General features: G+C 37.6%; 4 protein-coding genes across 5 annotated transcripts; 1 reads left to right on the top strand and 3 right to left on the bottom strand.

The window, feature by feature from the left end:
• Positions 1 to 928: 928 nt before the first annotated feature.
• On the bottom strand, positions 929 to 2,357 carry LOC109580246 (uncharacterized). The gene is made up of 3 exons (XM_019993227.1): positions 2,265 to 2,357; positions 2,040 to 2,103; positions 929 to 1,981 (listed from the first exon to the last, which is right to left on the bottom strand). Exons 1-3 carry the CDS (start codon positions 2,274 to 2,276, stop codon positions 1,095 to 1,097), a joined length of 963 nt encoding a protein of 320 aa, XP_019848786.1. The 5' UTR covers positions 2,277 to 2,357; the 3' UTR covers positions 929 to 1,094.
• A 94-nt stretch (positions 2,358 to 2,451) lies between these two features.
• On the top strand, positions 2,452 to 11,457 carry LOC105316744 (huntingtin-interacting protein 1-like). Of its 2 annotated transcripts, none has more exons than XM_019993226.1 (32): positions 2,452 to 2,573; positions 2,640 to 2,703; positions 3,062 to 3,204; positions 3,805 to 3,861; positions 3,921 to 4,001; positions 4,063 to 4,133; positions 4,195 to 4,256; positions 4,335 to 4,466; positions 4,572 to 4,629; positions 4,685 to 4,760; positions 4,852 to 5,058; positions 5,117 to 5,223; positions 6,047 to 6,170; positions 6,285 to 6,335; positions 6,387 to 6,456; positions 6,498 to 6,655; positions 6,703 to 6,762; positions 6,817 to 6,873; positions 7,006 to 7,090; positions 7,955 to 8,044; positions 8,106 to 8,198; positions 8,574 to 8,666; positions 8,755 to 8,900; positions 8,977 to 9,066; positions 9,526 to 9,708; positions 10,109 to 10,206; positions 10,294 to 10,384; positions 10,443 to 10,515; positions 10,573 to 10,635; positions 10,732 to 10,799; positions 10,860 to 10,973; positions 11,247 to 11,457. In XM_019993226.1, exons 1-32 carry the CDS (start codon positions 2,490 to 2,492, stop codon positions 11,256 to 11,258), a joined length of 2,961 nt encoding a protein of 986 aa, XP_019848785.1. In that variant the 5' UTR covers positions 2,452 to 2,489; the 3' UTR covers positions 11,259 to 11,457. The 2 variants fall into 2 exon arrangements, with proteins under 2 accessions (XP_019848785.1, XP_019848784.1); XM_019993225.1 differs by having other exon boundaries at positions 2,453 to 2,573; positions 4,852 to 5,067.
• An 87-nt stretch (positions 11,458 to 11,544) lies between these two features.
• On the bottom strand, positions 11,545 to 12,353 carry LOC100636904 (tryparedoxin-like). The gene is made up of 2 exons (XM_003384092.3): positions 11,928 to 12,353; positions 11,545 to 11,881 (listed from the first exon to the last, which is right to left on the bottom strand). Exons 1-2 carry the CDS (start codon positions 12,336 to 12,338, stop codon positions 11,717 to 11,719), a joined length of 576 nt encoding a protein of 191 aa, XP_003384140.2. The 5' UTR covers positions 12,339 to 12,353; the 3' UTR covers positions 11,545 to 11,716.
• Positions 12,354 to 12,444: 91 nt separating this feature from the next.
• Positions 12,445 to 14,204, bottom strand: LOC100632951 (nucleoredoxin-like). Its single transcript, XM_003384142.3, has 6 exons — positions 13,852 to 14,204; positions 13,542 to 13,796; positions 13,248 to 13,452; positions 13,104 to 13,195; positions 12,897 to 12,987; positions 12,445 to 12,841 (listed from the first exon to the last, which is right to left on the bottom strand). The coding sequence occupies exons 1-6, from the start codon at positions 14,152 to 14,154 to the stop codon at positions 12,543 to 12,545; spliced, it is 1,245 nt and encodes a 414-aa protein (XP_003384190.1). The 5' UTR covers positions 14,155 to 14,204; the 3' UTR covers positions 12,445 to 12,542.
• Positions 14,205 to 14,216: the final 12 nt, after the last annotated feature.

Genomic DNA, 14,216 nt, shown 5'->3' on the forward strand with positions numbered 1-14,216 from the left:
GCACATTTTACTATGTAGCCTATTGTCAAGCCTATTGTCAGCTTACCAGCTGCTGATGTGCAATTTTGTACTTTTAAAAACCTTTGGCTTTAACATTGCAATTGCATGTCTAGCCTAGGTATGTTTTTAGACTTTTTTTATCACACCAAGCTGCTTTCCACAGTTTATAATCATTACCTGTTGTTCTTGAGATTCACTTCCATCATCATCTTCAGAATCCATTGCAGCAACTTTTGAGTTTGGGTGGAGCTGGAAGGTGCAATTGTGTAGGTGTGGCTTACTAATGCAAAAGAGCAGCCTCATCATCTGCGCATGCGCAAGTTTTCCCGCCAATTTAATTCATGGCTGCCACTTTGAAAGTACATTCCCTCTCTTTGAAGGATTCGGTATTGAATCGGTAAGCCATTATTACATTGAGAAGGAAAATGATTATATTTTTAATACATTTTTAGGGAAATAATGAATATATAAAGCTGCTGGACTCTGGTTAGTGAGAATTGTGTCAATATTTGTTCATCGATTTATTCATTTATTTATTCATTGATTTATTCATGACGTGTGTCTTAATATGTTTGATCACTTGTGGGGGCTAATCATCAAACAAAATGCATATTGTTATCATTTGCCTCGTTATAATAATAAATATAGTGGTCCTATATTTCTTGGGAATTGCCCTTTACGGGGAATTTTACAATAGCACATGAATTAATTAATTTAATTTAATTAATCATCTTTAGCACTGTCTGCTATTGAAAAATGAAAAGTGGCTTAATGGTACTAAAGGTAAAAATGGTAAGTTGAATTATTGTAGATATTCACCAAAAACACCATCGGAGGAGGAAAGGTAACAGTTATTAGAGACACCAGTATGAGTACTATAGTGTGTCTGTAGGGAGATGGAGGAGTAAAGTGTAAGAATGGCATATCATCATAGTAAAGTAATCTCATTTAAAAAACTGGTAAGCCAAAATACTTTGCAATATATATAACGTACAAAACTAATAGCAAATATAGTGGGGCTTATTTAGCATAGCGAATATACACGTAAGTGTTAAAAATATGTTCTCGTCAGTTTCAAGGAATATTTTTGTTGGCTATTTTGGACCTTTAGGCTCCTGTTTAGCTGTTATGAGCTTAACATTTACTGTAACAGCATCGTGATCCATTATCTTGTAGAGCTCTTTTATTCTTTCTGGCGTCAACTCCTCTACTTTAATGTGCTCTACTGCTTCATCTTGATTGACAGGTACAGGAGTATTCATCTCACAGTGAGTGTGTGGTATATCTCCAGGAGGATATACAACTGCAAATGTATCAATGACTGCCGATTTTCCATGTATTTTTCGCAGCTCTCCTGATTTGTATGCATCAGCAACCTTGATTCTACCAGCACCTAACTTTTCAGCCTCTCCTCTCCATTCTTCAACTGCCAGGTTAAAATCTCCCCCAATGATGATCGTCATCTTATGGATCTCAGCAACCTCTAGCATCTGGATGAAAAACTTTTCTATTTCAACCTTTTTATTTTCATTATTCTTTCCACTGTGATACCCATGGTACGAGACTAGAGTAAAACTGTGTGTTATGTCGCCATCTTTGATAGAGAAATGGACTCCATAGAAGCGACGAACGTCATCATCATAGTGACATTTTGATTTGGCATCTTTCAATGGTGGCGGTGTGTGCTTCATCTCTTTCTGAAAAACTACTGCTCCATCCTTATTGGCTCTAGGATTACTCTTTTGGCATAAATAGCAGAAATTTTCTTCATCAAATACACCACTTGCTTCTTGTATGCAGTATAAGTGCCCAGGGTTTCTGTCAGTGTAATATCTAATAAGCTCTCTACGCATATCACCATATCCAGATGTTCCTTTATCCTTATCATAACTACCGTGATTGATATTCCATGTAACAACTGTGATTTCATTGGACTTTGTAGCTGCCCCTTTTTCGACAGCCTCCTTTTTTATGCCTTTTCCTTTTGATAGAAAGATAAACTTCATAATTAATTCCTTCAATTAATATATCATCTGTACCTTTGGTATCATCTTCTAAGGAAATTTTATGCATGTCTTTACTCAGGTCATCATCATCAGGAATCTACAAATTATAAGAAACATGATTTATTGCATGCAACATTAAGCATACTCAGCATACTAGCATATGCACTGCATTAATGTACTGCAGTGCAGCTAAATGCTCTTTATGCATTCAGGAACATGCATTAATGGATGATAGAGCATACAAGCTACAATTCTAACCTTTTTAGCCATTGCTGCTAGCTGGAGGATATGGAGAAATAAAAGTGCAAGCTTGTACGTTGTCTATTTAGTCTCGCGTAGCCCAAATGTAAAAAAGGAAGATGGGTGAATGGGCGAATGGGCGTGGCTCATTAAATAAAAGGGTGGGGCTGGTAGTGTAAACAATTGGGCGTGACTAATTGAGCAATAAAGGTCTTTTCTCCAGTGGTTCTTCATCCACGCATAATGGCTACCCTCCCTCCATCTTTTCTAGGGACTCAACCAAAGTACGACCCCATAGCGGACAAAGCGAAGTTTGAAAAGGAGCTGGTAAGCTTTGTTCAGCACTAGAGTTAAAATTATCACTATTGTTTTTGAAATAATTTTGAACTGTAGAATGATGTTTTTAGCAAAGCACTACAAATAAATGAAGCTCCTATCAAAGAGAAGCATGTTAGAAGTAAGCCAGTTACTAGCACTGATAAAGCACAGTGTAGCCTCTTTATTAAGGACACCATTGGGCCCACACTACCTGTCCTTAATACAGAAGTGTCCTCATTTCAGAGGTACTTTTGTAAAGGCTTGTACCAATTGGGACATTATAAACTCCTCATTATAAAGGTGTCCTTAACTCAGGCCTAGTGTGTCCTTATGATAGAGGCTATACTATACCTGGGTTATAGGTCATATTTTAAGTGTCATTTGGAATTGCTTGCCTGTGGTTTATGATCTACATAGACTGTAGTTTACTGCTTGTTCCTCTCATTTAATTATCATACAATCATTATTTATTTAATTTTAAATATTCTTTAATGCAGGTGCTACCATTTCTACTTGGAGGGAGAAAAACTGCTCAACCTTTTGGAAGTGTGTTCGGAGCCATCCTCTAGAAAGACAGGGTGTGGTCTGTTACAAGTCTTGCTACATGATACATAAAATGTTAAGAGATGGCTACCCTGACGTAAGGAGAGAGGGTATGAGAGAGAAGGAGGAGGATGAAAGAGGAAAGAGAATCCATTTTCTTTAATTTGATTATTCTGTTATTTAATATAAACATTAATGACAGAGTCTCATATTTCTAAAATTTATTTTTATCTTCTCTCTTTGCTTTGCTCAGTAACAGCATTTACTCTGCATTCACTGTATCAAAATGTCATCTCGTCATTTGTTGATGTTTTCCATACTTGTTATCTTGTCATGGCCTTATTTGACTTTAATTATCAAGATATTTAATTATTATCATGTTAACATCTATTTATATCCTTTGCCGTCATAATTTGTAACCTTTTATTCTATTTATAGCTTCTTTATTGTTATCGTTTATTATTATTACTTTTTAGTATTTTTGGCTAGTGTTTGATACACGTATGGTAACTAGCATTCAGTTTCAGATTATTGACTGTTTACATTTTTAGAAATTTTGCTTTCTTTTACTTTTTGGAGTTTGTTATGAGATGTCATATTATTGTTAACAGATTAGTAGTGAAACCACATTGTGTAATCTCACCTTTCTCTCTCTCTCTCTCTCTCTCTCTCTCTCTCCCTCTCCTTCCTCCCCTAGAATGCTAAAAGGTCGGCGACACATGCAAAATTTGTCAGTGAACTTGCTAGACACTGGGTAAGATCTCAATGATATTGATGTTGAGATATCATTGATATTGATTTGTGTTAATGTAGAATCAACTCGGTGATCCAGTATCAAAGATGATTACATCATATCTCAAAGTGATTTGGAACAAGATAGCCTTGCATGTCAAAGTAAATTTTAATTATTAATTATTATTAATTTTATTATTAATTAATTATCGTCTCTTTTTAGAATCCAGACATTCCGTGTACATTAAATTTTACTGAAAAACCTTTTGTAGTACCAAGTGACATTGACTATGTGTAAGTAATTGTAGCCACACCCACTTTATTATTATTATTATTATTAATTATTTTATTTTAGCTTTCAATTAACAGTAGAAGTTTTTGATTACCAGTCGGCCATTCTTCACTTTTATGCAGGAGGTAAAATAAAAATTTTATGATAAATTATAATAATAATATTTCTCTCTGCCCCACCCTTTAACTCCGCCCCTTCACCAGTTAATGCTACTTTATCAGAACCCATAACTCAGGTCCAGCTACAGTACAGGATTGCTCCGTTTGTTCCTTGTATAAAGGAGTCAGCTGCTCTTTACGACCTAGTGGTCAAACTAATGAAGGCCCTACACACTAGTGAGATACACTTTAATTATATGTGTGGGCGTTTGTACTGTGTAATTTGCAGTTAAATTTAGTATAATGCTATTCAAATTATGTATTTTATTTATTTTATTTTAGGTTTACCAGCCGAAACATTAAATGGTCATAGAGAAAGATTTAACCGACAATACTCTGCGTAAGCACATGAATATTCATGTCATAATTTATTTATTATTTATTTATTTCTTCAGTTTAAGGAAGTATTTCGCTGAAGCAGCTAAACGCGACTACATCAAAAAGTTTGTCGATGTTCCCGTCCTACCCCCGGTTAGTTATGAAGCTATTAATTAAAGTCATTAATAATAAGCTAACTAATCAATGAGTCATTATATTATAATCAATTATATTTTCTCTTTAGGATCCTCCTAATTTTCTAATCGGCTCATTTGACGAGCTACATCTCTCCAATACCGTCTTCAGTCATGAAGGAGGACAGCCAATGATAGAGGCAGAGTATTCACTAGCTTCAACTGCAATCACTCCAGAGTCCAGCATTGACCCAAGATCAAGACTGAATACACTTGATGGGACACTTATTGATCTTGGAACGCCCATCACTGCACCAGTAAATGAAGTAATTACCTCACCTTGTTATTGTTGTTGTTATTGTTGTTGTTGTTTAGGAGACTGATAGTAGCAGGTTTGATTCAGTTTTTGGTCAGCAGGAGTTCACACCGTTTGTTAATGAGGTACCACCATCAGTACCACCACCAACCATCACTGATGAAAGGTACGGGTGCATGTACATGTATATACTGATACACTAAAATGATCATAACTCGAAAAATTGAAGTCGGAATTGACTCAAACTTTCTACATAGCATAAGTACATCAATATGTATCAGAAAATGTAATAAAAATTGGGGGTGATTTCGGAGTCATTTTTTGGAAAAAACCATGGGCTATAGTACAGGGAAATTTTCCAAAATTTGGAGTTTTTAAAAAGTGGTCATAACTTGAAAAATTGAAGTCGGAATTAGCTCAAACTTTCTACGTAGCATAAAGACATCAATATGTATCAGAAAATGTAATAAAAATTGGGGGGTGATTTCGGAGCTGTTTTTGGAAAAACCATGGGCTATAGTACAGGGAAATTTTCCGAAATTTAGAGTTTTTAAAAAATGGTCGTAACTTGAAAAATTGAAGTCGGAATTTGCTCAAACTTTCTACATAGCATAAGTACATCAATATGTATCAGAAAATGTAATAAAAATTGGGGGTGATTTCGGAGCCGTTTTTGGAAAAAACCATGGGCTATAGTACAGGGAAATTTTCCGAAATTTGGAGTTTTTAAAAAATAGTCGTAACTTGAAAAATTGAAGTCGGAATCGACTCAAACTTTCTACACAGCATAAGTACATCAATATGTATCAGAAAATGTAATAAAAATTGGGGGTGATTTCGGAGCCATTTTTTGGAAAAAACCATGGGCTATAGTACAGGGTATTATTATTATTATTATTATTATTATTATTATTATTATTGTTGTTATTATTATTATTATTATTATTATTATTGTTATTATTATTATTATTATTATTATTAATGTTTAGGGATTTATTGATTGAGCAGTTAATGAGAGAGATTGTTGAACTGAAGGATCGTATCAGAGAACTCGAAGAACAAAACCTCGCCAACTTAGAACTATTAGGAGCAGCGAGAACCCAAATGGAAGAAGTAATTTATTAATAACTAACTAGTTAATTAACTACTAGTTAATTAACAAGTGGTTAATTAAATTTTATGAGTTGAATAATAAAACTTTATTAATTTAATGGTGTCTTTTTACAGAAAAACAAAGAACTATCAGAATATAAAGAAGTCGCCGAACAAGCTTGCACCGTAATTTATATATCATTAACTATTTTTGTGATTTTGCCGCAATTTTTACAGGAGAACGTTCGTTTAAAAGAAATGATTGATGCAGAGAAATCAATGGGAGCAACACAAGTGGAATCAGATGGTCAGAGAAGCAATTGTTTTTAAAATTACCTTTTCTTCTAGAAAGAACGAAAGCTGTCGAACAAAAGTTCACGCAATTAAAAGACATTTATCAAAAACTTCGTAACGAGCACGTGCAGCTGCTTAGAACGAATGGGGACGCACAAAAGAAACTTCGTGAAACTGAGACCAAACTACTCAAGGAAGAGGCCAACAGTGTCGTGAGTGCTAGTAGAATCATGTGATAGTCATGTGGCATGTTTTATAGGAGCTACAGGGTAGGGTAGAATCACTTAATACAAGAATTGAAGTATTGAGATCAAAAACTGTTAGTTTATTGATGTTGCTTTTTTGTTTTATTAATTTTTTGTTTCTCTCTTAGTCTGATGAGACGTCCAAGATAACTTTACTTGAACAATCTTTGAAGGCGAAAGAAATTGTATGACACATACACATGTACATTACTTAAACTTCTCTCTCTCTCTCTCTCTCTCTCTCTCTCTCTCTCTCTCTCTCTCTCTCTCTCTCTCTCTCTCTCTCTCTCTCTCTCTCTCTCTCTCTCTCTCTCTAGGAAGCTACAAAGTTACAAGAGTCAACTAATTCATTGCAGCAACAGCTAGAGAAATCAGCACAAGCCAGCTCTCACTCTCTCCTTGGTTAGTATCCACAGTACATTCAAGTACATGTCATACCTAATGTATGTATATCTTTTATCCCAAACCCTGTATTATGGTGTAAAAGGTTGTCCTACGAGTTTGAAATAGCGCTAATTTCGCTGCTAATATCCGCTGCCGAGTGGTCAAACAGGTCAAACCAGTAACTCGCTCTTTTGCTTATAAAAGAGCGTTTTGCAGGCGCTTTTTTCAGTAGCAGTCTAAGCGAGAGCTCCTTCCTTATCACTAGCTGATAAAGATCAATAGCCCTAGCTTATCTTGCTGCTTTGACAGCTGTCTTTTTGAAGTTCCAGGACCTACCTGAAGATTAGCAAAGATTGATTGCCAAATCTGGTTACTGATTTATTACATGGTAGTAGTGAGTTGAGTTTGTGTTTCATCAAGTATTGTAACTTTGTAGCAAAATTTGCAATCTTTTTGCAAAAAGAACATGTCATAGCCACATTTGGCGATAATACTTTGTAAAATTGCAGTATCTTTAGCAAACCAGCATTAATATCCACTTTGGTAGTGGCTCTTTGACTGTGGATAGTGTTTGATCACGTGTTGCAAGTTTTTAGCAAAATTTGCAATCTTCTAGCAAAAAAGAACACGTCATTATCACATGTGGTGATAATGCTTTGTAAAATAGCAGCATTTCTAGTTAATATCCACTTTGATAGGCTCTTTGATTGTGGATAGTGCAAAATGGTACCTACTAGTGGTAATGATTGTCAAAATAATATCAATAATAATGGTAGCTGTGAAATGACACATGGAGGCTTACTGTGGTGTCATATCCTTTGTACATATACTGTCCATCCAACTACAAATGGTTAAATTATGCTTTTATCCTTCTCTTTGTAGTTGCGGTTGTTAGACAGGCTGAATCAATTGTTAACCAATCACTGCGAGATATGGATGAGTTTCCGAATGATACGATTGCTTGTGCACCTGGTAAATATAACAATAACAACAACAATAATAACAACAACAACAATTTTCTTTCTTTTTCCAGATATTCTTATTAAGAAAGCTGGTGAGGCTACTACTGTTACTATAAACCTCCACAGTACTTTTGCCAAATACTTGAAGGAACCAGCTCCAGCTGGTAAGAGAAGAGAGAGAGGGGGAGGGAGAGAGGGAGAGGAAGAGGAAAAGGAGGAGGGAGAGAGGGAGAGGAGGAGGGAGGGAGAGGGAGAGGAGGAGGGAGGGAGAGGAGGAGGGAGGGAGGGAGAGGGAGAGGAGGAGGGAGGGAGGGAGAGGGAGAGGAGGAGGGAGGGAGGGAGACGGGGAGGAGGAGGGAGGGAGGGAGAGGGAGAGGAGGAGGGAGGGAGGGAGAGGGAGAGGAGGAGGGAGGGAGGGAGAGGGAGATGAGGAGGGAGGGAGGGAGAGGGAGTGGAGGAGGGAGGGAGAGAGAGGAGGGAGGGAGATACAGAAGACTGAATCAATGGTTCTTATTATAATGGTATGGGGCATTATATAGAAATGGAGTCTCTTCTTGCTCTTGTCCCTGAAATGGCTCATCGTATGGTCCAGATCATACAGTACGGGATATCGAATGGACCTGTTGATCAAAGTGCGTTAACATATCACTGATATATCAATGATACTGATACTGATACCATTATTAACTGCACACGTTCCCTCTCTCTCTTTCTCTATAGAAGTGACTGCTAAATGCAAGGAGATTGGTAGCATTACCCTGAACTACTTGAGGGAGATGTATTCCAATGCTCCGAACAATATGAAGGTCAAGAGCGCTGCTGCCGAGCTCCAGCTGGCCTTGAAACAACTTTTGGGTGATATCGAGGTAGGCATACATGTACATGTACATTTTCTACATGTACATGGATTGGAGTGATGTTTAAGTTATTGTATCTTGTTAGGATCTGAAGCGTGAGAGGGCCGAAGCTGCCGAAGAGGAGAGCGCCCAAATGGGAGACATTGTTGATGAAGAGATGGCCAGCACTTCCATCGTGAGTCGTTATTTATTTGATTTTATTCATTTTTAAACAATAACAATAAAAAAGCCTATTAAAAGATAGCTAAGAAACTAATGATAATAATAACTGTTTATTATTATTATAAAGATAATACTAAAACTACAAAAAACGTCCTAAATCATTACATGCTGGGTCCTTGTTCCCTTTAATGACGAGGCCATTAAGCAGCTGCATTGACATTAGCTTTGGCCTTATCCTCTGGGGCATTTTCCCCTTTGGCGTTGTTCCCATTGGCGTCCCCTTTGGCGTTGTTCCCATTGGCGTTGTCCCCATTGGCGTTTTCCCCTTTGGCATTGTCCCTATTGTCGTTGTTTTCATTGGCGTTCTCCCCTTCGTCATCGTTGGGAATGATGATGACAAGTTCGATAATGTCGTCTGTAAATAGAACAATGATAACGTTATTTTCACCTTTTCCCCCCTTCATGGTTCTAGGCTGTTAATGAGGCTGCGAGAAAGATTGAGGAGATCCTGAAGCGTTCTCGTGAAGAGCAGTCCGGTGTTAATCTTGAGGTCAACTCTCGAATACTTGATTCCTGCACTGATCTGATGAAGGCTATCCAAGTCTTGATTGTCCGTTCTAAGGAACTCCAGCAAGAAGTTGTCGCTGAAGGACCTGTGAGTTTCAGAGAGAGAGAGAGAGTAGTTATGACGAATGGCTAGATCTCTTCTGCTTTTAATTGAGACCAGCTACTCCCTCAAGGGCTGCTGTTTTACCCCTTCCTGTTTTTCCTTTCTTAAAACAATTTTTTAGAAATAGTGTCGAGAAGCAAATCTGCTAAGACAAAAAAGTCTTCATAATGATCATAACTGCGTTTAGCACCACGACCCTCTTAGGATTTGTGAATAATAGTGCTTTGCTGTTTACGACTTAAGAATTGGTTTTTAAGAGCATTACCATATTTGGTATCGACTTAAGACCATTATTATAACTAATTGTTGTTATTATTGTTATTGCTAGTTATTATTATTAATTGTTATTGTTATTGTTATTGCTAATTATTATTCTTATTATTAGGGTAGCAACGCTAAAGAGTTTTACAAGAAGAACCACAACTGGTCCGAAGGTTTGATCTCTGCCGCTAAGCAAGTTGGCCATGGAGCGTCAAGGCTTGTGTACGTCTATACTTCAACATAATAATCATTGCGTGGAGAGACGAGAGATCTTATTTGTTTTATGTATTTCTCCTTCTCTCCCTCTAGTGATTGTGCTGATAAGGTTGTCAGTGGCAACGGAAAGTTTGAGGCGTTGATTGTTAATTCTAAGGACATTGCCGCCTGCACTGCCCAGCTGGTAAAAACCCGCCACTTTTAAATATCAACGAGTAACTTAACCTCATCTCTATCCTTAGGTTGCTGCTTCTATGGTCAAGGCAAGGGCTCGCAGCGAGAGGCTCAAAGCTTTGAAAGCTTCTTCTAGGGCTGGTATGTGTCATTTTGCTATTTTGTGTCGTGTGATTTTGTGCTATTTCTTTGATGTAGTGTCCGAAGCTACTGGATCTGTTGTTGCCTCTGCTCAATCTGGCGCTGATATTAAAGCTGAAGGTTTGTACACGTAGTTTGTGTTCTCTTTATCTTTCTCTCTCCCCCCCCCTCTCTCTCTCTCTCTCTCTCTCTCTCTCTCCCTCTCTCTCTCTCTAGCTGCCAATAAAGTTGATTTCTCTAAGCTTAGCCTGAACCAAACCAAGCGCTATGAGATGGAATCTCAAGTAAACTATTATTATTATTGTTTTATTATTGTTGTTGTTGTTGTTGTTGTTGTTGTTTAGGTCAGGGCCCTTGAGTTGGAGAAGGAGCTTGAGATGGAGAGGACCAAACTTGCTGAGCTGAGGAAGATCCACTACCATAAGGCCGGAGCCTCCGAAGGCTGGGACGAAGAGGAGGTATGAAGTAATGGATAACATAAATAAGTAGCTGCAATCGATTTTCCTAATAAGGGAATGTCCAATATGTATTATGAGATCAGTTACAGTCAAAATTATTACATTACGATGACTGTAGCTTGAGAGAACACTGTCTTATGCTAGTAGAACATTCAATCTTTATCACTATTAGTTGTACTATGAATACCTTTCTTTGCCGCCATTTATCTATTGCAAAGTTATAGCTGTCAATCGAGAGCTCCTTTATTATAGCTCTTGTGTTTTGTTTTCTAGGGTGCCAACTAATTTAAACTGCCCTTTGCCCTGCTGGGCCCGCATTAATTTCAAGTATTAATTGTGAATTGTTTCAAAGGCAGTAAGTCGTTTTCATTAGAACTCAGTAGTGACACTAATAATATAATTGCTGTGAATATTCATTTGATTTTAGTTGATTTTATATCTCTTGAGAATTGATTTTTTGATGTAGTTTTAATCTTATGGCAAACACGACATATCTCCTGTAGCAACTGCCTCTCATGCTAGCAAGTTGCAATTTTATCTTATATTGCAGGGCCGCAGTATTCAAATTATCTTTTTAAACTTTTAATGAAAGAAGAAACTCAACCAAAAAGGAAAAAAGGCCTAAAACAATGTGAAGTACATGTAACTATAGCTATCTATGGAAAAGGGCCTATTAATGTTTTAGTTATATAGTTATAGTCTTTTAGTCCTGGGCTTGCACTTGAATGGTTTCCATGTTTCATTCAAGGCTTTTGCTCAACCTCCAAGACAATAGTTGGGAACTCATCTCCATCTGGATCTTCCTCAACAATGCCCTTTCCATCTTTAGTAAGGAGAGTCCCGGTTTTACCATCAAACAGCAGGAGTGTTGGGATGCTGTGGACATGGAAGGTTTGACTCAGCTTGTTCTAGAAACAAGAGCATAATCTCAATTGCAAAGAATCAAAAACTCACGCAAACCCTCTTATCTTCATATGGAACTGCAAGCCAAGGCATGGTATCAAAGTGCTTGTTGAATTCGTTCTCATCCCTGTCAAAACTGATGAAGACTATCTCCAAGGTCTTCTTACCAAGAGCAGATTTTTGTTGGATTTTCTCGTACCAACGGGCAACCTTTTTTGTAAACTCAATGCAAGCTGGGCACCAGTAGGCACTGTAGAGGAGCCCTACTATCATTCCTGGCTCGTCAATGGCGTCAAGGGATACCTTGTCCCTTGATCCCTTCTTCCCAAAGCTGAAGTGACGGATGCTTGAAAAGAGTTTGCTTGTCATGATACCTCGATCTTGACTGAACTGAAGTGTCAGAATATGAATCTTGCTGAGGCTTATATAAGCAGCTGCATGAATACCTTCATTACTTGTCATTTAGCAGAATTTGCTGTGAACACTAGATCACCATGTGCTCAGCTGCACTGATGCATGCATCAATCAGTCTACTAGTAATTAATGTTAGAAGAAATAACTTGAAAAATTTTTTACTATAAAACGGCACTTATAAAAATACAAATATATTTTTACACTCTGCTACTATATCTATATACTTAAAAGTCATAAAAAGGAGTTTTTTATTCAAGCTTTTATACCAACAAAGCTCAGAGATCCATCTTCGTATTTCTTCAGAGTATCCTTTACCGTCTCTGCAGTAATTTCAGCATCTTCAATGATGGCCTTCCTTTGCCCAGAGATATCAATGACTATCAGGAGAGGACGTCTTTCAGGAAGATTTATAAAACTTGCAAGGGAATCTTGCATTCCTTCTTCGTCTTCCTTTTTGTCGGTATACATGAAATAAAACCCTTCATTCTTTTTGATATATTCAGTAGCTATAGGGAGCAATACTTCCTTTGCTGTCTCGGGGCTAGTGTCACCTAAAGGTGAGATTGAACTATAACAACTGTAAACTATAAGAATTGTGTAAGTTACCAGTAAACCAGATCAGGTGAGGGTGGTCATTCACATCGCCTGTGTTCTCTTCTTTCAATACCACGACTGGTTTCCTGTGCCAGGGAAATTCCTAAACAAACAGGAGAAGGGACAACATCAACATCAACATACAAACATGAAAATAACTAATCATTAATCATGCATGTGGAGTTACACAGTGTATTATATGATTATGACATAACTTACATGACCATCAGGGTCGCCACTAACTCTACCCCTTCCATTAGTGGATATAACTTTATTTGTTTCACAGTCAAATATGATTAAAGTTGGAATTCCTATCATGGGCGCATTGCAACATATAAGATTAAATTCAGATCTACTTTATACCTTCAACTTCAAAGTGTTTGCTCAGTTTTTTGCCAGCTGGGTCTCTAAACTTCACGGCATGCCAGGGCATGGTTGAAAAGTAGCCTTTCATATCTTCTTGAGAGCGATCGGACGAGACAAAAACAATTTCAAACTCTTTTCCGTCTGATTTTAATTTATCAAACGTCTTGACCAACTGTGGAGTGAACGTCTTACAAGGCCCACACTACATGTATAAAAAAAAATAATAATAATAAATAAATAAATATAAAGGGACTTAAGTGAATATACATGCAAGACTGATGATTTGCATACCCAATGTGCTGAGAAGTAAAATCCAACAGTTTTCTTTTTCACGTCACTCCAATTCAATTCCTTCTCGTCCTTGTTGATGAACTTTGCACTCAACAGGATTTCCTCTAACGTTGGAGGAGCCCACGGGAAGTCTTTCCCGTCTGGATCGTCCGTCACAACCGAGCGGCCATCTTGTGTTATAGTCTTACCATCCTCTCCGTTAACAAAGACAAGGGTTGGGATGCCAGACACTTTGAATTTCTTGCTCAACTCGGTCTGCAAAGAAACAAAATTAAGTTTGTAATGAATGATCCATTCTTTTCACCTATACCTTTTTATCTCTATTCTCATATGGGAGTGCAAGCCAAGGCATCTCTGAGAAATACTCATTAAAAGATGTTTCATCTCTATCAGAGCTAACAAAGACAATCTCCAGCTTATCCTTTAGTGCTCCACTGGTTAGTTTAGTGTACCATTCAGCGAGTCTAGGAGTGAATCCCCGGCATGGTGGACACCAGTGGGCACTGAAGTACAGCCCTACCACCTTGCCTTCTCCGTCAAGACTACTCACTGGTACTTTATCAGATTTGCCACGGGAAAGTTCAGCAACACCAGAGAAGAGAGAGCTCGCCATTTTTTGCTTTATTGTGGAGGAGCTGGAAGAGGGAGGAGCTGTAGCTTGTGCGTGGGCGTTAA

The sequence above is a fragment of the Amphimedon queenslandica genome, unplaced genomic scaffold, assembly GCF_000090795.2.
Source record: "Amphimedon queenslandica unplaced genomic scaffold, v1.1 AMPQUscaffold_13500, whole genome shotgun sequence".
In the NCBI taxonomy this organism is placed as follows: domain Eukaryota; kingdom Metazoa; phylum Porifera; class Demospongiae; order Haplosclerida; family Niphatidae; genus Amphimedon; species Amphimedon queenslandica.

What these genes read in the sequence shown, in the direction of transcription:
- LOC105316744 (XM_019993225.1), top strand. Translation starts at nt 2,490, where the DNA reads ATGGCTACCCTCCCTCCATCTTTTCTAGGGACTCAACCAAAGTACGAC. An exon ending in CAAAGAGAAGCATGTTAGAA is followed by an intron (nt 2,704 to 3,061) that starts GTAAGCCAGTTA and finishes TCTTTAATGCAG; the next exon opens with GTGCTACCATTTCTACTTGG. An exon ending in CGAGAACCCAAATGGAAGAA is followed by an intron (nt 6,171 to 6,284) that starts GTAATTTATTAA and finishes GTCTTTTTACAG; the next exon opens with AAAAACAAAGAACTATCAGA.
- LOC100632951 (XM_003384142.3), bottom strand. Translation starts at nt 14,154, where the DNA reads ATGGCGAGCTCTCTCTTCTCTGGTGTTGCTGAACTTTCCCGTGGCAAA. An exon ending in CAAACACTTTGAAGTTGAAG is followed by an intron (nt 13,196 to 13,247) that starts GTATAAAGTAGA and finishes CGCCCATGATAG; the next exon opens with GAATTCCAACTTTAATCATA. An exon ending in TCACCTGATCTGGTTTACTG is followed by an intron (nt 12,842 to 12,896) that starts GTAACTTACACA and finishes TCTCACCTTTAG; the next exon opens with GTGACACTAGCCCCGAGACA.
- LOC109580246 (XM_019993227.1), bottom strand. An exon ending in CTTAGAAGATGATACCAAAG is followed by an intron (nt 1,982 to 2,039) that starts GTACAGATGATA and finishes TTCTATCAAAAG; the next exon opens with GAAAAGGCATAAAAAAGGAG.
- LOC100636904 (XM_003384092.3), bottom strand. Translation starts at nt 12,338, where the DNA reads ATGACAAGTAATGAAGGTATTCATGCAGCTGCTTATATAAGCCTCAGC. An exon ending in ATGAAGATAAGAGGGTTTGC is followed by an intron (nt 11,882 to 11,927) that starts GTGAGTTTTTGA and finishes TCTTGTTTCTAG; the next exon opens with AACAAGCTGAGTCAAACCTT.